A 26,127-nucleotide genomic window follows, 5' to 3' on the forward strand; every position below is an offset into this window, starting at 1 on the left:
TATACGCGTGTGTGTGTATATAAATATAAATATATATATATATATATTTATAATTGCACTCGTCTCCGTCGAATTTACGATTCGCTTTTCTCTCTATCTCTCTTTTCTCTCTTTTTCTCTCTCTTACACCGAGTCCTGTATTCAATCAGCCATTTCGGCAGCGAGAGTATAGAGAAGTGGCTTTTTTAATCATAACCTGTCCGCGTGCTGCGCTCGGCAAATAAATACACAGCTCGCTCGTGTATGTAGTCCTTCCTCCTCTGCAAGTATGTGTGTGTGTGTGTGTGTGTGTGTGTGTGTGTGTGTACGTCTGTGAACACAGTTCCTAGCTCTGGCCTGTGTCTATTCTTTTCGGTCAATACGCGCACTTTTTGAAACAAAAATAATAATTCCGCCCTTTTTTTCGTATTATAATCATATATTATGGACAGCAACATTGTGCTATGCGGCTGCTGTTGCTGCCAATACTGGCAGTAGCTCTTTTGCGCGCGCTAGTTGTTCTGTGTGTGTTGCTGTGTGTGTTCCTCCGAGAAACGCGAAAAAAATGTTATTCCATCCTCCATAATTATAAGTTCTCGCGTTTTGCGCATGCATTAAGCGGAATTCATATACATAAAATAGAGACTGTGCCGCAGCTAAGAGTGGTGTACGCTTTCGAAAAAGTGAGCCGATAAATCATCGAATTGCACAATTTTTTTTTGCAGCATCGACTTTTACACAAGTCGTAATCTTTTGTTCCCGAAAGCTCGTATATATTCTAATTCTGGCATTAACAACATTCATTTGTACGTAATGCATATAGAAAAAAAGATCAAAGAAGGTGTCCCTACTGCGGTGTGCGTCTGTGTGTTTGTCCGTGTGTGTGCCTAGCGATTGAAAAATTTAATAATCCAAATGCATTACGCAGGACGTGCACGCACGCGCGCACGCCAGCTCCGACTAGCCATGCAGAAAGGCGCAACCGTACACTTATAATGTGCAACGCGTCAGCTGCTGCTGTTGCTGCCGCCGCCTCGCATGCTTGCCAATCATTTTAACTCGTCGCCGAAGTAAAAAAAAATCGATTTTTCCTTCTCGGTGAAAATCATTTACGGGCAGGGCAATGAAATGCGTTATATATCATATAACGCGAGCGCTACCATTGTCATGCTAAAAACCCGCCCTTATTTCGGAGCGAGCCCTTGCGCATGTTACGATATGTCGTGACGCCTGCAAATTTTTCGTAAAACGAAAAAAATAAATCTCCAGTGTACAATAAAAATACAGGCACGACGTACAGCAGCTAGCATAAACAAGCAGGGAATCGTTTATTTTTACTGCAATATATATGATCTTACGTGTAGAATATTCTCATGGGTCTTCGGAGTTTTTATCGGACGCTGAAGTGTACAGGCACCTGGACAATTTTTACGACGTTATGGTCTTACGTCCTTACGCTAGCTTTTTTTTCTTTTCGTACGGTGTCATCCGAGAGGTAGAGATAAATCTCAAATCATAATGTATGTAAAGTCCGTGTACTTGGGCTACTCGAAGGAAACGAGTTTTCACACTTCGAACGTCGTGTGTAAGTTCATATAGATAAGAGCAATATTTTGAAGAAAAAAAAGTTACCTATAACGCTCGTCGCCAAGAAAATAAAAATGCCTTTTTAAATGGAATAATTCAATCAAAAGACACACATATGAGCGATGCAAGTCAGAGGAGCTCGAGCCTTAAAGCTTTTTTTTCCGGAGTGAAATGAATGAGCTGCTGCTGCCGTACACAAAATACAAAATGTCTGGAGCACGCACGTCGCGTCGCGACCGTTATATGTTCGTGCGTGCTTATATATATACACGAGGACTGCTACAATAGCTCGTGATATTTTTATAGCAATTCGCGACGCGCCCCGACAGCAGCAGCAGCAGTAGCAGCAGCAGCTACATCAACACCGTATTTATATGCGACCGGTTTTTCACAACTACTTACTTTCTCTGTATATCTCTTTGCGAGAGCACAACACACGGAACGACGACACATCTGCCGGTATATACGCGAGCTTCTGGCTGCGCTGCAGAGAGCACCTCTATATATATAATACACTTATACGGACCTATAACAATATCTTTGCCAAATCCATCATCCCTTTGGGCTCAGTGAGAGAGAGAGACAGAGCTGTTGGGCTCGAGCTCGAGGAACGCGTCACAATGAGTACTCGCATTAAATTTATATACATATACAAGTAACGAAAGAAGATTTTTTTTCTGTCTCACCTCACTCTCTTTTTCTCTTTCGCTCGCTCTCTCGTATCAGGCTACTACATGTACGGCGGTGATTGCGCACTATATAGAGCTTATACTTACTTACTTATATGCAGCGGCTTGTGCACAGCACAGAAGCTCTAAAACAATAGAGCAGCTATCAATCAATTTCGCTGCTGCTTCTACTGTTGCTGCTGTTGAATGAGATGTGTGCATGTATACGAGCTGCAGAGAGAAATGTAAGCGCGTGCGTACGAATTGCATTAACCTACAGACATACATAATGCGCGTACGTGATGGTACACACAATTATACAATGAATTTTTACACGATATTATTTATAGGCTTTACAATTTTCGGTTGAGACGTGCTGCAATTTGTCGTTATCATATTTTTATTCGCCAACTGTTTGAATCAGTGGATAGACGTTTGCAAATTTTCCATAGGCTTACCTGCCAAAATACACTTCGGTTATCATCTCTTCTCTCCACCAAGCATCATCATCATCATCTGCAGTTCCTTTATTATAATCCTCATCCGATCTGGGCCCGCATACGATTCCCAAGCGTATTATATTACGGTACATAAGTACACGCAAGTCGAAGCAGAGTCTCGACAAAACGAGTCTCCTTTTCTCTCTCTCTCTCGCTCTCCCTAAGATAATTCATTTTCTCTGGCTTTTCATAATTCGTTTGACATTTTTCAGAGAGGCAGCCGGTAGCTTTTATTTACTTTCTCTGCAATCGATCTGTGCAAGCCGCGGGGTAATTCAAACCGCGCGCGAGTTCTTGCCTATAGGCTGTTTATCTAACGCGCTCCGACTTATCGCTATGCGTGCGAGCCATATATAGCTATACAGCAGTGCGCATTATACACACCCCAATACCACAATCGCCGTCGTAGGAGTTGCGCGCGTGTGACAGCAGCTATTCGACTTGGGGGGCGGTGGTGCACGCGCATGTACCGCCGTCGAATTAACTCGACGATAAAGAAAGATTTAAGGATATCTGCGCCCACCCGTGCTCCTATATAACGTAAGGCGTATAAATTTATCTGTTGCTTCTCATAAGTATACCGCATACTGTAAGTATTTATGTAACATACGTGTGTCACGATGAATCAATTGCTACATCAGGTTAAACACGTGCGGCTAAAATGAATTTTCACGTATCACACATTTTTTTCTGTAGCGATGCGAAATATCTTAACGGTCTCGTTTTTAACGTTTCTGCCGACACCCACTTGCGTAGCGTATAACTTGACAATACATACACATTGCACAGCTCGAGATTTAATTGAAATACTTGGCATAGTTCGTTTACAACAACCATGCCGGTATAAACAGGCGCATATAAACGCCCGGCGTGTATATAAGGAGAAAGAAGAAGAGAATTACTACGCAGGCATCTAAACCCACGAGAGCGAAGAATTTCGTTTCGTCCGCAAAACTCCAAGCGGGTGAAAAATAAATACACTTAATACTTTCGGGCAGGAGGGCTCTATAGGCTTCTTGCTCGAGCATGTGTCGCGTAAATTGAAAAGAGAGAGACAGCGAGCGAGAGACGACCGTCGCGTCGTAGTCGTTGATATAAAATTGCACGACGCGCACACAAAACGATTTTCGCTCTCGGTGATTTTTTTTCTCGCTCGCTCTCTCAACGATTATGCGTAGCCGCGCGCTCGAATATTATGATAATGTAGCTCCTATATAGCTGCTTCTGCTGTTTCTGCACGAGTATGACATGCATAATCAGTCCTGGTTAACAGGTTTTATGAACCTGTAATGTGAACGACGGAAGCCGTACTCAACGCTCTACACACTGGACCAATTTGTGCAGCAGCCGTGTACTGTGCGTGTGTGCGCGCAAGTCTGTGTTTGTGTTATATATATTGCTAGATAGAACTGCTGCGTCGCGCTTAACGCAGCATCGAGGCCTCGTTCAATCCGTTCGCTCGCTACATGTCTGGCTGGGCGCAAGCTCGCAGATTTTTTTTTCGTTTCATTCTCAGACTAACTGCACGACCAGTTCGTTTGATTTTGGTGCGTACGCACGAGCACGGGAGAACGCGTATAATAATTTCTGCGAGCGCGTGCTCTTCCAATCACGAGGCTTATAAATTGATCAGCTCCAATCTCGTACTGACTTACGTACTGCAGCAAGCATACAACCAGTTCCGAGCGGGTCTTTCTCTCTCGGGTTCACTCGTGATATAGTTTGAAAAATCCTGGGAACAAATCGCGAAGCCTACACAGAGCGTGCATACGTATACTCGCACGCATCGCACATCATAGATTGAGCTCGTCAATGAAAATAAAAAGGATGTCAGATTGCCGCGGTGTCGGAAGTTACGGATTAAGTTAGGAAGTAGACAGTTAGTGTCGCTCCAGCAAAGAGAGAGAGAGAGAGAGAGAGAAAGAGACCAACATCGCATCGACGTTAGTTGGTTGCTCGGTGTTGTACCCCAACGTGTACACACTGCGCGCGGGCATAAAACGATTAAATATATAGAAAGAGAAACACTGGCAGAAAGAGCCTATACTGCTGCTACTGGTGCCTGTCAATGGCTAAAGCATACGCGCGTGCATCAAGCGAGCACAAGATGAAGAGAGAGAACGAGAAAGAGAGGGAAAGCCAAAGAGTGCGGGAATCATAAACACTATGAAATCGCAGTCCCGCACTGACTGACTCTATATAAGCCGAGAGCTGCCAACCGGTGCGAATATAGTGCGCAAACTCGCGGAAGCGGGCTGCCACTAGTGCCGCTGCTTGTGGGTGGAAAACCTTGACCTAGCGCCTCACGCACGATTCTGGCACGACTGTGCGTATATAAATGCAGCAAAAAGGGGTCGTCGACCTTGACAGTGTTGTGCATAATGTATACGTAGTCAGTCGATACATACATACAAAGCATGTAAAAGCTGCGTGTGCGGCGCGCGCGAGCGAGAAAGTCATATTCCTATACGGGCCGATTCGCACCCCTCTTCTTTTCGCGTACGCGCGCACAGGCAGAACAGAGCGATTCCCTTCGAAGACGAGTAGTACCTACTACGTATGATACGGTGCTGCGCCTTCCCTTTGCCAGTATTAAATGTATACATAATATAAGTGTCGCAGGCGAGCGCGCGGGGCACTGCGTGCGATCGTCATCGACTGTCGGATCGTGCCCGTGATTAGAGTCCAATTAACACGACCACACACATACGTATATATAGAGGCGGCGGCAGAGGCGGTGCGAACTTACATGCGCTCGGTGCGTCTCTACCGCGTGCTCGACCCTATTGCTGCTCTACTATAATATAAGCACTGTGCATGATCGCTCAGCTACCCTCTCGCCTACTGTTTTTGGTGTCCCCTCTGACACAAACACAGTAGTAGTAGCATGGGCATATACCGCATAGGGTATACAAAGCCGCGGCAGCGGCGGCGCCCGTCACCATCCACTACTGCGCCAATGGAGTAGCAGTAGCAGAGACAGACAGACGTACAGACAAACAGCAGCAGCGGCGGCAGTGTAGCAGAGGTACTTTAAGCGCCGTTTATGATTATCCCGTTGCCGCACCGTCACCGCTTTCATGGCCTCGCACTGCGCGCTAGCTAGTATACGCGCGCGAATGCTGCTGCTTACTATACCGATGACTCGCGCGCGCCGCAGCTTATAGGCAGGCAGCCACTACGCAGGGGTCAGGGTCAACTCCCTCTTGAAAGAGAGCCTAGGCGCGCGTATCACGACGAACTGACGGATATATCTGGGTTAGCGAGGAAAAGCTAAACGATCGTTTATATATATCGTTACACTTCTGTGATGCGTCGCATTTGCGCAACCCTGATCGCGTGGCTCTACAAGTACGTTTAAGCGCAGCCCCTTTGACGTACATTTGAATAATAATGCGTAAAAATGACATAAGCTTACGGTGTATGCAATACGCATCGTTGTCAATTCTCGAAGAGCGAGAAAGAGAAGAAGAAGCCATTAAACGATCCGCATCGCGATTTTTCCATTCTCTTCATTCTGATGCTCAGCGAAGCTCTTCCTTCAGCAAATGGTGGCTCGAGGAAGGGTGCATAGCCGTGCGCGTGCAAGCCAACACGTATAGGTATATACACGGAGCAAAGGCACGCGTGGGGTTCTTAAATATCGAGAGTCGCGTTGCATAAGAGTCGAGCCGGTGTTATTGCTCCTACTGCTGGGTAGATGCTGCTACATAATATCGAGAGAAAGAGAGAAGCGACACGAGCTCCCGGCAGCAGCTCCTTCTCATTCTCTCTCGCTCATGCTTGCGCGCGATTATGAAGGCTCGTGCCATGCACCATTCCCAATCTCTCGTGGGAGCGGGCGTGTGTGCGAGCTACTACGACTGCTACGGGGTACTCTTTCTCCTTCTCTCCTTCTCTCTTCGGTGTATACATGCCTCCGAAAAAAGGGGGAATTATAGTCCCCCTACTGTATGATGCCTAATTATGTGGAAGCGTGCCACACCCTCGCACATACAGGCTCAAATGCAAGTCTTGCACGACGCCTTGCACGCATAGACTTGCGACCGCACACGTACACCTATACCTATACTACGTACGGGGCCAAAATACGCAAGGGGGTCGCGCAGATTTTCGCAGGAGCAAGCACAAGCCAGAGCGAGTGGCTGAAAAATGAGAGTACTCGAGAAAACGATTGTGCTGCACGCGCAAAAGTCTCGAGCTCTTTTTCTTACAATGGCCAACCATGACCAGGTACATAGCTGCGCAGAGAGAGAATGCCATCGTATACTTCCAAGACGATTTTAATGGGTGCGTTTAAAGAGGAGAAGATAATTTTGTCCGGAAATCGAGTCGTGTCATTATGTTGCTGCTGTTGCTGGTTGGACCGAAGGAGAGAGAAAGAGAAGAAAAAAAATCGATAGTCGAATTACGCTGGGCGATTTTTAGTAGAAACCGAAGCTACGTATACACGTGTAAAAATGGCAAAGGAGGTGGCAGGAAGTGGGCCAAGCTACATAAAATCCATGGCCCGCGCAAGGGGACGTGGCGCACAGCCTGAGTAACTCCCACTAAATCACACACCTTGGGCATTTTTCGCCCCAAAAGAAAATAATCAGAACCAGATTCGAAAATGGGAGTTGCGTTTCTTTTCTAAAATTTGTTCACTACATAAAAAAAGAAGTATTTTATCGTCTCGTTCTACTTACGATTGGAGCACAACTAGCTGCTGCCGGGGTTTGTATATACATAAAAAAGGAGAAAACCCTCATTCATCGTTGTATATCATAAGCAATGTAGGTATTCGCGCGATGATATTGAAATAAGTTGCTTTAAGTGCCGCTTGCAAGCTGCTGCTTTGATACGCCAAGAGGGCTTGACCATCATTAAGATATCAAATGGCCATAACTCTCAGGTTCTTGGTTCAGATCTGCAGCGCACGGCCCTCGTCGCTCCCTCACGTTCGCCTCAAAAGATGCGCGCACGCGCGCGTGCTAAAAAGCTACTGCTGCACTCGCTCGCGCGCTGCTTTTGTACGAGTGCACATAAGCGTGTGTGTATGTATGTATATAATATATACACATATCGTGATACACGAAAGAAAGCCGCGCGCCGATGACGAGGCGCGTGTCGAGCTCTGGCTACCCTTTTTCTTTTGCTTCGTTTTTTTTTCGTCTTATTTATCTGCGGTGTGGTCTGTGTCTGTGCTGTCTGCCTGCCCGCTGCCGTCACACTACCGTTGCACACACATTCATATATTGCTGTATTATGTACGTGCAGCATATGTGCGAAAGAAGCGAAAGACGACGAAGAAGAAGACGCAGTCCCGCACGAGCAAAAGAATTTATTCACATAATATACTCTCCTCAGTAGCAGTAGCAACCAGCAGCAGCATACGAGGACGCACGCCCGAGTTCGCGATAAAGAAGGAAAAAAGAGAGAGAGAGAAACGAAGAATATGAAAGGAGAAAAGGAGGGAATAGAGCGATCGAACACTCGCGTGCTGTATTACAACGAGGGTACGACAAGCGTACGACTCGTGTACGCGTTACAGCGTGCTGCTGCTATACACACACACACACATAAACTGCTGGGGGGCATGAATGAAATCCCTCATTTGATGGTAGAAAAGAGCAGAGGGAACACGCCACCGAGCTCCACTGAGCTCTCTCTCTCTCTCTCGGCTGCACAGGGATCACACGGCGCGCGCGTGCTCGACCCTCCCGAATACACGCTATACCATACTACTACTGCCTGCTATACACCGTATACTATACAACATACACTTGCTGCTCATTTTCGCCCGACTCTCTTCGCCCTCCCTATGTAACACGTATATGTCCACGCGCGGTCTATTTCTCTCTCACTAGGCCATCGACTGCTAACACGCTCTCACTGAATTCCTAGGGCTAAAACAATAATATTGCCACGTGTGTTTTGCTACGCATATAGAACCACGCGCGATGCTCTTTTAACTCGTTGTCTAATTGTCTCTTTGCTTTTTACGTGTCATGCGTGTCGCGTCTGATTAGACGCTAGTTTTTACTACTTGATCGCTCTCTCTCTCTGTCTCTCTCTTTCTCTCACACGTAGCTGCGTTGGAGCGCAGCTAGCTGTATAGGAAACAAGCGATTATACACACACTGGCTTTACAATGCGCTATATGTTAATGCTCAAGAACGAACCGTCCGGACGTCTTTTTACCTTTCTTTTTTCGTCGTACCGTGTAATTGTCTCTCGAAACGTCAGTCAAGCATTATTTTGTACTTTTCTCGTACTCCTTCTAGCGGCGTCGGAGATAAGAGTCTTTAGCCAGCTCAGGTGAAGGAGCGCTCGAGGTGTCTCTGCGCTGCGACCGGACGCTGCACGTTACATGTATTTATTCGAATGTATACAAATGTACACCAACTCTTCCGGTACGCCACAAATACATACACGTGTAAGCACCTGCTGATTAGAACTGCTACCATAATCGCTCGTTCGGCACTTGAAAATTACAGCGTCGATTCTTCGGCGATCGACACCTTCATCTTCGCTCCTTTTTTTGTATTTATTTTTTTTTCCTCGCTCGAGTCCGAAGCCTGCGCGATGACTATCGATCCGTGACGAATGCCTTGACTCTGCAACTATTCTGCAAAAGGACCTACACACATGCGCCCCGCGTGCGTACATCTGCTTTTCGCAGAGAGCAACTTGTTCGTGTATACATCGAAAAAGAGTCGAATTTATATACGGTATATGTTTGTTTCGTACGAACTGGCCATGTGCTCCTGCTGTTTAGGCTAGTCTGTGCAGTATCAGAGCCAAATCAAATCACGTATACCATATGCGGGCGTAAACAACATAGATGCGATGGCAATCGTTGCATACATGCTAACTCAAAAAAAAATATTAACAACAATTACGCTGCAGAACGTATCGATAGAATGTTTATATCGACGATACATTCGACATTCGCTGCTGCGGTTTCCGATCGTCATTGCGATAATAACGGGGAACGATCGGCTATTATATACGCATTTTGTGGTGGTTCACATTTCGCTTCGATGTAAACACAATCAACATACACTCGCGACGCGCATAGTTTTTAAATGAGACCAATTTGCGATGTTGTTGTTGCTATTGCTGCTGCTGCTGCCGTCCGACTTCCCACGCTCTGTCCAGCACGAAATACATATTCACAAATGCAATGCAAAACTAGGATTTTAGGAAACAGGAGAAAAAGCTAAACGCTGTTCAAAGAAGTAAACGCAAGGAGAAAATTCAAGAGCCTTTTGTGTTAGTATGCAACAGTAGCAGCAGGCTGTTATTAGTAATTTTTCAAAATGAAAAAAAAAGTCGAATGTGCATCCTGCGTGTTGCGTCTGTGTGTTATATATATGTACGAATGTGCGCGCGCACGAGTTCACATAGCCACAGGGACGCCCTTATGTCACGGGGTTGTTGGTAGCGCTGTTGCTGCTGAAACAAGCCAGCTGCAAGGCGCCCAAGCGAGACCGACGCACTCGCTCGTTTGGCTTGCTTGTGCTCTCTCTCTCTCTCTCTCTCTCTCTCTCTCTCTTTCTGTACTCTTGTATATGTGTGCGCGTATATACTCGGAAACGTTGTAAAAATAATTATTAAAGCCGTTATAGCCCTGGCAGTATATATGCATTTCGCGCGCCAAGACAAGCCAGGGCCTTATTTATCCGAGCAAAAAAGGAGAGACAGAAACATTTTTACCGACCTCAGCAAAAATTGCCTGTTTATTTCGAATGAGCAAAAAAAGGAGTTATTATTTTCTCAACGTTTTGCAAAAGTATATCTGCTCGATATTATTGTTTGATACATACAATGCTCAACGAAAGTATCATGGATTAGATAAACAAAAAAGAGAATCGTGACTTAGGTGTACGCGTGTCCGCATATATATAATGCAAGCGAGCTCAAAGATAAAAAAAGTGATGTACGGCCTATGGCGTACGCATGTGCTCTCTTTCTGTCTCGCTCTTATAAGCTCGCGTCGGTATACAACAAATAAAATATCTGCGTGCGGATCGGAGCTCTCGCAGCTCATCGTGGATTGAGCCGAGTATAGAGGAGAGGGGAAGTTAGGCAGCGGCAGCAGCAGCGCAGCATCACCACAGCAACGTGCAGTCATCAATTTTGATCGTCGGTGCGGGGATAATTCGAAATTATTATTCTTTCTGTTTCTTTCTCTCTCTCGCGCGTTCTTTCTCTCCTCCGAAATTTTCGCAGCGTCAAAAATCGATTCGCGCTGCAATTGGTCGTTATATATAAGCGTATATACTGCTGCAAAAGCAACTCGGCGGCGTGCTTTTGGGTGAACGAGCGCGCGCACACGGCTTGCTGCTCCGAGATTATTTCTTCGATGTATTATATAGTTCGCTGCGATATGTCGGACGTTTGCGATGTGCACATCGTTCATCCGCTTTTCCGAATTTCTCGAGCTAATTTTTGCGTGTTCTTGTGTGCTTTTTTGCCAAGTAATGACCTGCAAGATTGGCGCGCGCGCGCACTCCAAGTTTCCTCTAATAACAGTAACGGCTCGTTTGCGATCGTCGCTGGCCATCTGTCGTCACTCTCTTTCTCTCTTTCGCAAACTTTATAATAAACTGCGTGTACTACACCCAGACGCGCATACACGGCGCATGAACGCATATATGTACACATTCGACATCTATACACATGCACATATAGAAGGAGAGCTCGAGACAGCAAGAGAGAGACACGCACAGCACGAGATACATCAAATTTGGATTATTGTCGAAATTAAAGCGACGCACACTGGCGTCGCTCGGTGCGTAGAGCGCAAAAGAAAATATATGACTTATATGTGTGTGCGCTATCGGACGAGCAACCAGCTGTTCCTGTATATATGGAGTCGCTCCGAACCGTTGCACGAAGCTGTATATCTCAAAAGCCCTCAATAGTACGTGTGTATACATAGCAGTGCATGCACTGTACGGAATGCCGCAGACGAACAATAGGAATATCTTGTATAGGAGGCATGTACTCGTCCTTAAGGGATTATTCTCCAAATTTTCCTTTCATCTCGAATCATGATCCAAACGTCGTAGACGCTCATACATTTTATACATACGCACGTAGAATGATGATGCTTTCGCAGTGATGCAAGATTGATGCGAGAGACTAGACGCTTCGCATAATCTTTTCTGAAGTGGATAATTGTCAAACGGCCAACGCGTCCTTACATAGTGCATCGGATCGCTGATTAAAGACAAGAGAAAAAAGCGTCGATTTTTTCAAATATGCGCGTACATCGCTCGGCAACTATATGTTTAAGAATTGTCGACATCTTATATATGTGCGTACACACACACACACATACACACACACACACACATGAGCAAGAGCGCGAGTACGATGGCGAATGCGAGCAGCTGCAATTGTATGTATTTACAATCGTCGACATAAGGCGTTGAATGTACTCGCGCGTATGTATATATTCGTATATATACGTGTAAGTTGAGTGCTACTTTTAAAAAAATGACTCAGCTGCTGCTGCTCACGGCGTCGTTTATAATATATAATACGTATACCACTCACACATTAAAATAAAATAATGCGGCGAGACCCGCGAAAATGAACAAACGTTGGACGCGCGCGCCCGATCTTAACTATTATTCGCGTTCGCGTGCGTGCATTATACGATCCTGAATGTCTGGGTGTACAGTACACATTTAAAGAGCCTTTTATATGTGTATACTGTAACATATTATTCGTGATTTTTTTCATACGCATACTTGGAGCTCGTAGGATAATGAGCACGCAGTATACCTACAAATGCATGTGTGTGTGTGTGTGTGGGTGTGTGTGTGCAAGTAGCGTGGAGCAGCAGCACCAGACGCAGCGCTGCAGTGCGGTGTATGCATCACTTTCCAGGAATGCGTGTGCGCGCAGACAGACACACACACACACACGCACCCGTGACCATGTGCGCTCGCGCTCAGCCGCGAGGATGATGAATTTTCGCCGGAGTTTATTGGCTTTAGCCTGTGTGCAGTGTGTTGGCTCTTTACGCTTGGCTCTTCTCTTTATTTGGATTTTAATATTACGCGGAACGTGCGCGCAGGCCGGCGAGAGACGACGAAACCTTAATTTTCGCCGACAGATCCGTGCGGCCGATAGACGATCGCGATGTTGTGCAAATAAATACGTATCGATCGTGTTGTGTCTGCTGCTTATATATTATGGACGCAGGATAAGAGTGAGAGAGAGAGAGAGAGAGAGAGCTGAAAAAAATAATACACGTGTATAAAGGCGCCGTTTTTATAATAAGCGAGTGAGCGAGAGTAGCTCATAAAATTCATAAAAGCAAGCCATTAATTGCACACATAGCGCGCGCGCGAGCGTCCCAAGGATATATGCCGCTCGTATTATAGATAGCCGGAGAAGATTTCGACTTCGGCTAGGCTCTCTCGCATTGCCAACGTGTGTGCATCTGCTGCTGCTGCTGCTGCTCCGCGCCGCGCGGCATGTATTTATAGCGCATATACACATACGCACACGCACAGAGAGAGAGAACTCGACCTATCCTGGCGCACGAGATATTTTAATTAGCTTATCGTCGAATTGTAATCACGCGGGAACAGCTGCGCGCGTTTCTTTATATCCTCCTGGCCGGCCCGACACACACACGCGCACACACGCATAATATATCGTATCGGCTATACGTGCGCATAAAAATACCTCGAGTTCGAGCGCGCAACTATTCGTACTTGCGCAGTATTGCAGTGGCGTGTATATGCGCGTTGTTGCTTCGAAGGTGGAATTTCGTTCATTGTTTCGGACTTTTATGACTTTTATTTTCATTTTATGTGAACTCGCGCTATATAGAAGCCAGCAATGCCTTGAAGAAAAAAAAGTACAACGAAGAAAACGGTGATGGATATGACTTTAAGAAGCCTAGACACGTATGCGACGTTTTTTACATAATTCATCGGGTGCGCGCCCTCGCGACCGACACGCTTGGCGACTCGCGAAAATTAAAACAGAGAGAGAGAGAGAGAGAGACCCACATGACGTATATGAACGTTGCATTTCTTTTGACGGTCTATGCAATTGACAAAAAAGCCAAATGAAAAAGTGTAGTGTGCAGTTGAAGTACGGAGAATTGAAACGTCAGCCTGCCGTCGAGCTTGCTAAATCGACGCGCGTTGTGTGTGTACATATCGAAGCGTTATACCGTGTGTACCGCAAGCTGTAAATAGATTCGCGTCGCAGGCTGGACACTTTCAAGTGCGGTTATAAAACGTTGGGGCGCCGGCCCTCTTTGCAAAAGTGTCCCTTTCGCGTATAATGCGGGATCATCCCTCTGCGATTAATAACGCTCCCGTTCTCTCTTATCTTTTTTTTCTTTTTCACGCACGGATTTTTCCTTGCGCCAGCAGCGTATGCTGGTGGTGGATGCACGCGCGTGGCTAATGAGCGTTTTGGCCTACTGAGGGGTCGATCGAAAAAAAAGAAGCGAGAAGAGAGAGGCTGTGTGTCTGACGACGAGGACGAAAAATAAAGGAAAAAGAAAAAGAAAACAAAGCACACAGAGAGGAGAGCATGAGCGCATGAGTGTGTGCGAGAGAGAGAGAGAGAGAGAGAGAGAGAGAGAGAGAGAGTGCGTATGCGCCGCTGGAGGAGGTGACAAACCACATCAGCCCCTATCTGTCGAGCGTGTACTTATTGCCAACGTTTCGCTATCTCGCGCTCGCACACTCGCACACCTATATACACGTACGCAACTTATCTGCAACGCTCAACGTTAACTAGATGGGTGGATTGGCAGATAGGTTGGTAGGTAGGTAGGTCGTTTATTAGCTCGTACTCTCGCATACATACATAATAGCTGCGGCTACCTTTCTCACATGTGAGGTTTTCAAACGAGAGAATTAGAACATAAACGATCGTTCACGCATGTGCTGCTGTATATGCATGTTTGACAAAGACACGACGCGGTATCCGAGACGCGTCGCTGCACTCTCATGCGCGTAACGTATACATACGCTGCACGCGCGTCTCTCTTCCGCAGCGATGGGCCTTCGGGCGAGCGAAAAAGAGAGAAAAAAAGAGTAAAAAAATGAGCGTAAATGCATGCGGACAGAAAGTACTGCTGCTACTGCTGCTGCTGCAAGTACGTGCGATTTACGCAAGCATCTCACGCGTAGTATTGATTTTTTTCTCGCTGCTGTTGCTGCTGCTGCTGCTGCTGCGCCTCTGCCATGCAAATTTCTTTTGCCTTGTCGATGAGAGCGCGCCGGCAGTGGCGCAGCGACAAGCTCGTTTGACTGTGAAACATTAATGATTCGGCTCTATGCAGCTTGCATGAGTAAAGGCACAAGTAAGATATTAAATATATTCGTAACAAAAATTGCGTGTTTCATAATCACGAATGACGAGCCTACGTTATCGTCATTTTTTTTTCTTTTTTCGTTCGATGCCGTATTATATGTTTACGTACAGTCGCAGTATTCGTACGGCACACGAAGTGAAAGCTCACCCTTGCTTGCCTTTAAAGCGCCGCGCGTCCCTTCTGATACAAAATAATCGTCGGTAAAGTAATTCTCGAGCGCAAGTTGCGATCGGCGACTGCTGCGCGTAGCGTGCACGAATGTGCTTTCGAGGGTAATGTAGATTTCTGCGAAACAGAAGTAGGTGCGTGCCCGGCAACGATAAAACGCATTCGATCGGTATGTCCTTTTCCTTTTTCAGCTTTCTTTCGTACGATTTTACCTTTGAAATAACGAAAAAAATTTCGATTTATGAAAATGCGTGCTCGTTAAAAAAACAATATTGTAACCTGAATGTCGGAATTTGGCTTGTACCCGTTTTAATTGAGGCGTCGAGCGCTCGCTCGATGAGAAATAATTTTTCCATTCAGCGCTTAATCGAAGCCTTAACTATGATAATTCGTCGTAAAGTTCGAGGAAGGTTATACTTTTATTACGGGTTCTATTAAAGTTAACAAGGCCAATTTGGATGATACAACGAGCGAGCCTTGATTTTACTATATAAAATCCAATCTGGACGATATAATGATAGTTGAATTTCCGGACTTATTTTTTCATTATATCGTCAGCATTGAAAGAAAAAATATATCAACAACTCGATAATAATGTTATTTTTTCTTTTTGTATTTCAGCACCTATATCATTTACAAACGGGCGAAGGAGCATACAGAGAGCGTGGAAGAGGTCGAGGCAAAGGCACGACGAGGGTAAGTAGAAGCAAAGAGAATTAACTATTTAAAAATTTCAAATTTTATTTATGTACACGAAGTGGGGTATGTGCACTTTAAAATTTTAAAGCAATTCCGGCGTAGCCACCGGAGAGGAGGCAAGAGAGCCTTAAGGTTCGCTAGAGTTTCGAAATTGCCTATATGGTGAAAGAGGAAGAGAGGGAGAGGAGCTGGAGAACTGATATTAAACAAGGCGCTATTGATCGACGGGCGTTGCGTTGCGGGTCGTTCTCTTGCACACCGCCATGTTTAAAATTTTCACCTTAAACGTATGCATGCGCTCCTCTCGCATATTCTCTGCTTCAGCACACACACGTACTCATCGCGGGCACAATATATAATACGTACACTGGCGCGCGCAGACCTCGTTATCATATAAATTAGAATACCGAAATTTTTTTACATTTTTCAAACTTTGACGTGATTAATGGTGTCGTGAATCATCCCGTTTTTTTGCTCATTGCTAATAAACGATTTAAAAAAGGAAAAGGAAAATTAAAAAAATTTAATATCGTCGAATGGATTTTCTTGCAATAAATTTTATTAACCATCATTTTTATGCGCCTTTATTTGTGATCTTCCTCGCAGCTTCTTTTCGTGAATATCTAATCAAGTTTTTTTTCTTCTCTAGATAAGATACACGATAAATAAGTCATCGAAAAATTTACCCGATGGTATTAAGAACGGATTAAATATTTCAGCCTCGGAAAGAAATAAAAAACGTGTTAAGATACATTCGAATGCGCTCAACAAAACTCGTATGAACGTTCATTTCTTTTGGAAGATCTTACAGACGACCTCACGCAGCGTCGAAAACTGGAAGTCGCATTGGCTACTGCTAAACTGCCTTTTATAATGTGAAACATTTGTCATCGTATCTCGGTACATAATATAGCTGCACAGTAGCATTATTACTCTTGTTTTTTTTCTTCGACTCTTTTGTCGCTCGGCGATAAGTAGATTGTCGCTCTTTTTTTCGGGGCTTCTGTGCCGTGGCGTGAACACGCACTCGAAAGAAACGGGCGAAAGAGAGGAATTAGCATCGAAACGTTACCGTCGAGTGGGTGCTTGTGTGTCGCTTTGGTAGAGCGTGCGGCGCTCCAGCGAGCGAGAGAGAGAGAGAAAGAGAAAGACGCCGCTCGAACCGAAAGAGAACCGCACATAGGCAGCAGCGGTTGACGCCCGCTCAAAAGGGGTTTCTCACCGGTGCACTAGTAGTAGTAGAATGTACGTATGCGCTATGCCGTTGCTACATAGCCAAGGGATGACGTCGTTTTCTCTCGGTCCGTTTGGGCTCTGGCACGCGCGCGCCAGCGAGCGAAATGCACGTTAGTTTTCTCCTCACTCTCGTTTGTACTCGCTGCTGCGGCTGCGGAGAGCTTATATACAGTGTCAGTTGTAGAGAGGCAACTTGTTGCCCTTTGCGGAGCTCACGTATACGTGCATCGGGATCGCGAGCTAGCGCTACTCCACCAATGCCTCGTTGATAAACGATTCAAAGAACGTTGTGTACCACCCGTCTATATATAGTTTATATCCCCATATGATGGAGCTTTTCGCAGAACTCAAGGCGTGCCACTTTCTGTGGTTTTACCCTCCCCTTGCTGCTCCTTTTCTCCTGCGATATGTCCAAACTTTCGTAACGAATCGGCACGTGACTTGCGAGCTTTCTTTGTTAGCTCTTATTCGACCCCTCGTCCTTCGCGGAAAATTACACCAGGGAAATGTTTCTGCGAAATAATAATCAATAAGGACCAAAAAAAGTTTGAACACCTGGCAAAGGTTGAATATGTCAATAAATAAGAATATTGTATTTGTTCTCATATGTAAGTATATGCAAGCTTCGTCTGAAAGGATTGGCCAACTCAGGGTCGTGGCAAGATGATTTTATTTTTACCATACATGCGAGTGAAAGAAAGCTCCATACGCCGAAGTATTATAGACCGAACGTTCGATGAGAAAGAAATTTGTTTTTCAAGTTTATGCAGCCTGGTCTTATTACTTTTATACCGAGTTCGAGGCAAGCGCGAGAAGCAGAAAATTGAGCTTTTCCAGCCTCGAGTCAGGCCACGTCGAGAAGCCGAGTCGCGAAATTTTGAAAATGCATATATTCAACGACTCGTTCATATATGTATGTATAGGATGATGGAGAAAAAGAGGGAGGGAAGCGGCGGTGTATGGTGGAGGCACGTCAGAGTCTGCGCGCGAAAACGGCTGCAAAGAGAGAGGGAGGAGAGGAAAGAGAGAAAACACATAGAAGCGAGATATATATGCTAGCTTGGCTCTCTGCGCTGTGTGTGCGACACGAGATGTATGCCCTGCGTTTGTGTGCTCGTGCTTTATGTATGTGTTTGCGCAGCAGCCAAACAACAACGGCCTACGAAGCCGGGTAGACCTGCTACTTTTTTACCGACTTTCGTACAGACAATACCGATCGAGAATCGCTATCGGAGTAATGAATTCGTTGTAAATTGGAACTGTGTATGGACTAATTAATAACGAAATTTAATATAGCGCAACAGTGCGACAGCCAAGTTGCTGCCGTCGATCGTCGTCGTCGTCATCGTCGGTGTCGGCTGTACGGTGTGGGCAGAAACGAGGGAGGAAAAGACAGACGGACGACGCCAACAAGCGCGCACGGCCAAGAGGGGGGCAAAGAGAGCTTCTCTCTCTCTCTCTCTCTCTCTCTCTTTCTCTACCAATACACATCTATATCTATAGATGCCCATAGTCATAGGTATACACGTAGCGTATGAAAGAGACAGAAGGAGAGAGAGAGAAGAGAAGGAGGAGCTGGTGTGGCGCGCTGGCAGCTCTCGCGTACACACACTACTGGATATAAAGAGAGTACCTACGCGAGCCGCTGGAGGGAACCGACGCGTTTCGTCGTCGTCAGTAGACTCCTCGACTTTTTTGCAACAACGTATACGCGAGCGTGAGCATACATATCGAGTGAGACGTGAAAGTCAAAACAAAAATAATAAGGCAACGACGATGATAAAAAATTAAAAAAGAAAAAGAAAAAAGTAAATAAAAAAAAATTATATTTATAGATCACCGTTGAAAACAAATTTTTTTAAAAAGCTCTTGAGCTTGTACGTGCGTACATGTGCATGTGTGCTTTTGTGTATGTGAGCTGCTGCGGTGCGTTTACACTCTCTTCATGCCGGCGTCGTCTGCGGGGTGTGGCGCATGTATAATATTAAAAGCAAGATTGCATGCCGACGTCTCGCATACATATATAATTTAGAGCGTGCATTTTTGAGCTTGTATGTAAATATATACAGTGTATACACACATATACACGTGAGTGTCGCTGTGCGTCGTTGTTTGGCTATCTATGCGCGCAGTGTATGCGTGTGCACGCGACTGTGTGTGCAAGTCACTGATAAAGCCAGACTACTGAGCGCGCGAGAGGGAAAGAGAAAGAGTGACAAAGACAGAGACAGAGAGTGCAACGACCGGCTGCTATATAGCTTATTCGCAGATTTTTATTCGCAGCGTCCAGTCATATTGTTTAGTGTTGTGCTGCTTGACTCGGTGCATTTTAGCTTCATTTAGTATCTTTGAAAGTAGCCGAGAATTTGATACTGTGATTTTACTGTACACGAAAAAAGAGCGAGTCTCTCTGTATCGATCGTAAAGCTCGCACGGTGTGTATTGCGCGCACGTATGTATGTGTTCGTGTGAGAAAAAAAAGCATAAACCTTATATAGGTTCTCTTTCTTTCTTTCTTTCTCTCCATACACTCGGTTCGTGAGTAAAAGAGACGCGCGGAGCGCTCGGATAAGAAAAAAAAACGGAGCAACGAGCAAAAAGCAAGCTACTGCGTCGATTTATAGAAAGCGATAGTTGTTTTCATCTATAAACATACACACACTACGGTTACGCTGTGATACACACAAGCCCTTTTGCGAGCTCTGTGCACTTGGAAGTAATCGCTTGACCGCTTTGAGAAAAGCGCGTAGTTTCCTTGACGTGACACAAAGCCCAAATTATCATGTGACATAAAACAAATACGTGGGTGGAATATATTGATCGTGACATGACAAAGTACTTTCTTCTCACGCGATCAATACATTTTTACCAATTCATCCAATGAACTTCATTTAATTTATGTGAAGTAATATAATATAACTTGCAAAAATAATTCTACCTTTTTCGTAATTTCACGTGTAAATGCTTTTAAGTTTGAATATTTATTTTGTGAACGACGCTTATTTTTTATTCATATAAAACTCGAATTTCGTCTGTACACGACCTTGGACTGTTACACCATTCGTCGAGAGATTCTCCGTCCTTTCTATTTCGTTGACTCGTCGCAGCTCGGTGTTATCATTGACACTCAAAGAGGCGAGTTTGTGTGTACTTCGGATACACGTACGAAAAAGAAAAAAAGCCGGCGAATTTTCAAGCGTTTATGTACGTAAACTGTGTGTATACACGACCGGTGCTCGTGCACCGTGTAAAGTGTCTCTCTCTTGTCTTTTTCTCTCTTTCGTGTGTGTATGTAGCATCAAGCGTTGCGCAATAGCAACGCAGCTACTACTAGTTTACAGTATATATGTACACATAGAAAAGGCCTGGAATTCAGGTCACACAGCTCGCCGGTAGTACAACTATTGCTCCTCTACTTGCTACGTATATACGTATGTGCAAAAAGTTTTCCTATAGTGACTAAAAGAAAAATAAAGTTAAACGTTGCTCGAGCAAAATTCAAAGCTATAAGCAAACTAATTCTGCGACACGAGGTTCATCGAACCTTGCATTAATTGCATTTTTTCTCTTTTTTTGTATATAACCTCGCGAATACTGTAAATATTTTTCGAGAACATACGTGCAAAACAGCCAAAATACATGTAAATAATACGCGACGATGCTCGTATTATAGTCATGCATAATACAAAGATTATCAGCTTCAGCGATAGTATCGTAAAAAAGGAAAAAAAATATAAAAGATAACGTGCATGCATGCGCCGAGCGCGTATCGCTGCTCATTTACGTTAGTCCGTCGACTGTAAATTCGATATCGAAATTGTAAAACGATCCGGCGTATGTGAGTGTTCACCTTTAGACTCTTGTTTATATGGCACAATAACAATCATTTGATGGTATAATGTAACGTTTTTAAACGAGGAGAGGGGTTTACATTATATATATGAGCTTTAATAGCACGTGCTCATCGCCGGCTTACTTCCCCTCCACGCGCGATCGCGACTCTATTCGCGCAAATGCACATTTATCCATATTACAATCCAATTTTTTTTTTACTTTAACTGAGATGATTGACGTGGTAAGAAGGAAAAAAATTCTGACGAATGAATAGACAAGAGGGTGTACGGCTTTCCTATTCACATTGTCCATCTCTCGGATCATAATTTTTTTCCTTTCTTTGTCCGCCTTTGCTCCTTTTCTCATAATTTTGATCGACATACGTTATTACTCGCTTTTGTCGAAATTATTTCGCCCGATATTGTTTCATTCAATAACATTGATCCAGATCGAAGAATACTTTCACGTGCAGCCGCTACCAATGCATCAGGTCGTAGTATTTTACGCTCGCGAAAACCGATGGTTCGATCGGCGCAATGAGCTGCTTCGAGCTCGACTCGCCGCACATATTCGCTCGAGTATAGTAGTCGCGGTGTCGAGCTTATGTAAGTTTCTTTCCTTTCTCGCATTATACGGCTGCGCGTCTGTGTTGCATGTGTTCTCTGTGGCTATTTATAAAATTCTCCTGCCACGTATCAATGTGCGTATGTACGAACATTCGCTAAACCCTATCGACAAAGTGCGCAAATCGCCTCGTAAAGATATTCTAAAATTAAATGTGAGCAATTTTTGTTATTTCTAATGTGTTTAATTTTTTCAAATTCTTTTCGCAGAGCTACCGCAAAAACTCTCGACAAGTTAGCACGCCGGACAGCGCGCCAACGAGTCTGGGCAGTCCACAAGGTCAGATCGGCAACTTGCAGCCTCCTCAGCAGCAGCCGCCTCAACAGCAGCAACAACCGCAACAGACGTCCCTACCGACGCCTACGCAAGCTCCGCCAAATCAGCAGCAGCAACAGCAGCAGCAACAACAACAGCAGCAACAGCAGCCACAACAGTCGCAGCAACCGCAAAACGTCATACACGCCGATCCGATGCAGCAAACTAAAGACGGCCTGAATCCAGCTGGTCCCCAGCAGCCAGGTCCTCTGAGGAACGGCAACGGCCCACCCGTCGTTTCAATGGTAAGTGTTTGTTATTACCTTCGATCAGTACAAACTCGATGTTAACGGTGTCAGTGTGCGAAACGAGACGCGTTAAAGAAAAAAGGATAAAATGAAAAGCCTGGGAATCGTGTCCTTTCAATTCCAAAGCTATGTGATATACATTCGTAACAGTGTGCAGTAGTACGAACAACAATGAAAGAGTAAGCGGTGGTGTGCGCGCGTGCCGTGATCCTACTCTCGCTCAGCCGCAAGGGAATCGACAGCGAGCGAGAGAGAGAGAGATGCACACAAAGCGCGAGATAGCGGCAGCGGCAGCAGCTTTAATCGGTCTCTCGCTTTTGCGCGGCTTTAGCGGTAGCTCTCTCGCGCGCTACATACAGCTGTACACATACAACATCCCGAAGAGCAGTGGCAATAGCAGCAGCTAGTGGCATTATAGCAACGTCATTGAACTTGGCAAAGTCGAGTGGGGCTTTCGCTTTCGCAGGGTCAGGCGCCAGGAGACGAGTCTCTTGCTCTTGCTCTCTCTCTCTCTCTCTCTCTCTAGTTGCTCTCAGCTCGTCCCCTCGAGTGGCACATTCAAGTCTACTGCTGCTGCTGCTGCTGTCGCGCTGTGCAGCACACCGTTGCCACAGACGCGCCGCGCGCGCGGCCTTTTAACTTTATACTCTCTCTCGCTAGCTGCTCCCTCAAGGACGCCACACAAACACAAACTGTGCTTTGCCGCTGAGGAGCGCAGCGTACCTCCGTCGCCGCAGCCACCCGCTGCCGCTGACAGCCAGTAGCAGCCGCACGATCCTGCGTTGCGAAAAGTATAAAGAGGAAAAAAGAGGAGGAGCAGCAGTGGGAGAAAAATGAAGGAAAAAAAGTACAAAGCCACAAAGCCGAATGCAACAATCCTTTTTATTTCGAGCTCTCCCGCGTGCGCTTCCTTTTTATTCGCCTATATTTATTCTCTGGAGGATGCCTTGACCGATATATACGAAACGTTTGTCTTCCTTTTTTGATATCGCTGTTACTCCTTGTTCCTTTTACCGCACGCCATGACACAGTGAGAGAGAGAGAGAGAGCGAAACATTTTTTTTGCACGCGTAATCTCTCTGACGTGCTTGACTGCTGGCAGTGGTGCTGCTGGCGCTGCCGCTACTGCGATGCTGCTGGCGTCTCTCTTTTAACGCGCGCATGGGGGCTTCCTGTTCCTGCGGTTATTGATTCGCAAGAGCGTCTGAGAGCAGCAGCAGCAGCAGCAGCAGCAGCAGTATAGAGCGCGTCGAGGGCGGTCACCGCCGCCGCCTCCGCTTTCGGTATCAAGCCAACGCACTACCCTTGCATACATACTCACAGACTTGTCTATGTGTGTGTATGTGTGCTTGCGTGGGTGCGCGCCATGGGCCGCTGCCACCGCCACTGCCACGTACATTGCACCCCCTTCTTTCGCCCGAAAGTCATGCACACGCCACACACACACACACACACACACACGCACACGCGGGCGCGCGCAGCCATTTCGACGTGTGCGCTCGGCTATATATGCGCGCCTACGTTGCCACTTTGCGCGACGTTCTCGATTTGCTGCTGCCGCTGCCTCTGCCTCTGCGCCTATCTCTCGTGCCTGCAGCGCGTGTACGTGTTGTAAAGCTGCGGTTTAATGCTCCCTTTTTCGCTCTCACTCGTCTCTCTTTTTGATCTCGCGCGTTTGTTGCTCTCGCAGCTAACCGAGCGCATACGTATTAAGGGTCAGGGTCGTGCATATCGACTGTCTATAAAACGTTTTACATTTTTTGCTTTTCAATACTCCTCGTATCTTTCTCTCTCGTTTCCCGTGTCCAATATATCCCGTCAACAAAAAAAGGATGCAGCCTTCTTCTTTTTGTTTCTTTTCGAGCGATCGGACACTTTCTGCTTGCGTATAATGGAGTACGACACCGTAAACTCGGTGAACTTATAAATATATAGTGTAGAGCGAGATAGAGCGCGAGTGCGAAGTTGTCTCTTCGATTTTCCACCCCTTCGTACGCGCTCTTCTACACACATACGTACGCACACGTATATACACCTTCGGTCCGCTCTACGCTATGTCTGCCCGTTTCTCTCGCTCTGTCTTTCTCTTTTACCGCCCCTTCTTCTCTCATTTTAAGCTTTGTGCTTTGCGCGCTGCGTTAGGCACTCGCACGCTCGCTCGCTTGCTCCGAATTTGTATACTCGTATAATACACTGAATTAAGGCGGAAAAATTATTATTAGATCTTCGCATGCCATTGCTTGTTTTTAATTAAAATTGATTGGATGTGCAGCCGCGCGCGAACTACAAGACAGGTAATTTAGCGATCATACATCCTACGTGTTCGACGTACCTTATACACATACGTGTTTGCGCGAGCTCTTCAATTTTCCGATCGCATGGGCCGCTTGATGACTTTGCTGGCGTTGCTCTTCTCCTCGTTTTGCGCGCTTCCGATATATTGGCAATTTCTAGCTTGATCGTCTATGTACACGCATATGTCTATATAAATTGATAATATGGAACGCAAGAGTCGACGTTGTAATTAAATTATCTGCAGCAACCGGTAGTTATCTAAGCTATGACGAGGGCTTACGGAAAGAGCAAAAGAAAAAAAACAACCTAGAAGCGCAACAACTTTGGACGTACATATACGTGCTTATAGCGACGTTCGTGCGGCTAGGTCAGGATGCCAGCAGGATTTATTCCCTTATCCTGCCAGGCAGCAATGAGAGAACGAGAGCTTTGGGATATGAGAATGGCTGCGGCGTAGGAAGTTGGACGAAAGCGAGCGTGTACAAGCGAGAGCCGGCCTCTGTGCTTTTGGCCCTGTGCCTTGACAGTACTCGATCTTATCGAGATTGCAAGAGGCAGTTATATAGAGAGAGAGAGAGAGAGCGAGCCCCATCCCCGCGTCGCACTCTGCGTGTAACCGCAAACAGCCGATCTTCTCGACGACTACTACCAACCACTCCTACTACTACTGCTACTACAACTAAGAGGCGTTTTAACCCGGCTTAGAGAGCTCATCGCTCCTTTCTTCCGTATTCTCTCTCACCGTCTCTCTCTCGCCCTCGCTGTCGTGCGTGCGTATTAGCCACTTGTTCGCGCAAAGTCCTCCCGTAATCTCGGGTCCTATCTCGTTCACGTCCATTTAAAACTTTTCCACGCGCGACGCCATGCGATCGTTTAGCACGCGCGCCCCCCGAGAGCAGCGGCTCCGAGCTATTATCGAATTGTAGGAAATGTTATTAATTTGTGCCATTTTCACATTGCAGTCGCCGGGCGTGATGCCGTTCTACGGCGACACTGGAGCCGGTTTCCGGCCGGCAGCGGGCTTCGGCAACGCGGTCTGGCATCAGGGCGTAGCGCCCGTGGGCGCGGTCTCCGTCGATCCCAGTGCGCCGGCCGGTTGGCCCCCGCAGCAGCAGTTCATACAGCAGATTCCCAATCAGATCGACGATCTGAGGTATCATCCGCAGTATCCGACTGCCACCCCTTATCACCCTCAGACTGGTAAGTGCTAGCCCATCTCCTTTCAAACGCTTTACACGTACGTTGGTTAATTTACAATTTCCGATGCACACACACACAGTGGCGTACCAGCAACAGACCTTCATAACGACGGATCAGTCGGCGTTTCAACGGGCGGGCAGCGGAGCTGGCACCGCGCCCGGACAGTACGCCATAACGGGCCAGCCCTCGCCGCTGGCACCGGTGGCCGGTCAAACGGCCACGTCGCCGGCCAACGGTGCTCAGCAGCAGCGCGCCCAGCTCAACGGCCAGTACATCGACCCGACGGTCAGCACCGCCCAGCCTGTCGGCCCGTACGATCGACAAGAATACGTCAATGGCTATCAGCAGCAGGTTAGCTGCCGAACAATCAATCTCTCTGACTTCTAAGTTAATATTACCTTCAATTTACCATAATATTCATTCGTAAT

General features: G+C 46.1%; 1 protein-coding gene across 3 annotated transcripts in view; it reads left to right on the forward strand.

Annotated features, from left to right (window-relative positions):
- Nucleotides 1-26,127, forward strand: part of LOC106660203 (DNA N6-methyl adenine demethylase) — a 57,372-nt gene that overhangs the window by 22,382 nt on the left and 8,863 nt on the right. For all 3 annotated transcript variants that reach the window (XM_014383103.2, XM_023460982.1, XM_014383104.2), the window contains 4 exons: nt 15,870-15,944; nt 21,851-22,201; nt 25,462-25,699; nt 25,779-26,050. In XM_014383103.2, coding sequence (XP_014238589.1) covers nt 15,870-15,944; nt 21,851-22,201; nt 25,462-25,699; nt 25,779-26,050 — 936 coding nt within the window. The remainder of the gene's footprint in view (nt 1-15,869; nt 15,945-21,850; nt 22,202-25,461; nt 25,700-25,778; nt 26,051-26,127) is intronic.

This window comes from Trichogramma pretiosum, unplaced genomic scaffold (assembly GCF_000599845.2).
Source record: "Trichogramma pretiosum strain Unisexual culture from Peru unplaced genomic scaffold, Tpre_2.0 scaffold18, whole genome shotgun sequence".
Taxonomy (NCBI): Eukaryota; Metazoa; Arthropoda; class Insecta; order Hymenoptera; family Trichogrammatidae; genus Trichogramma; species Trichogramma pretiosum.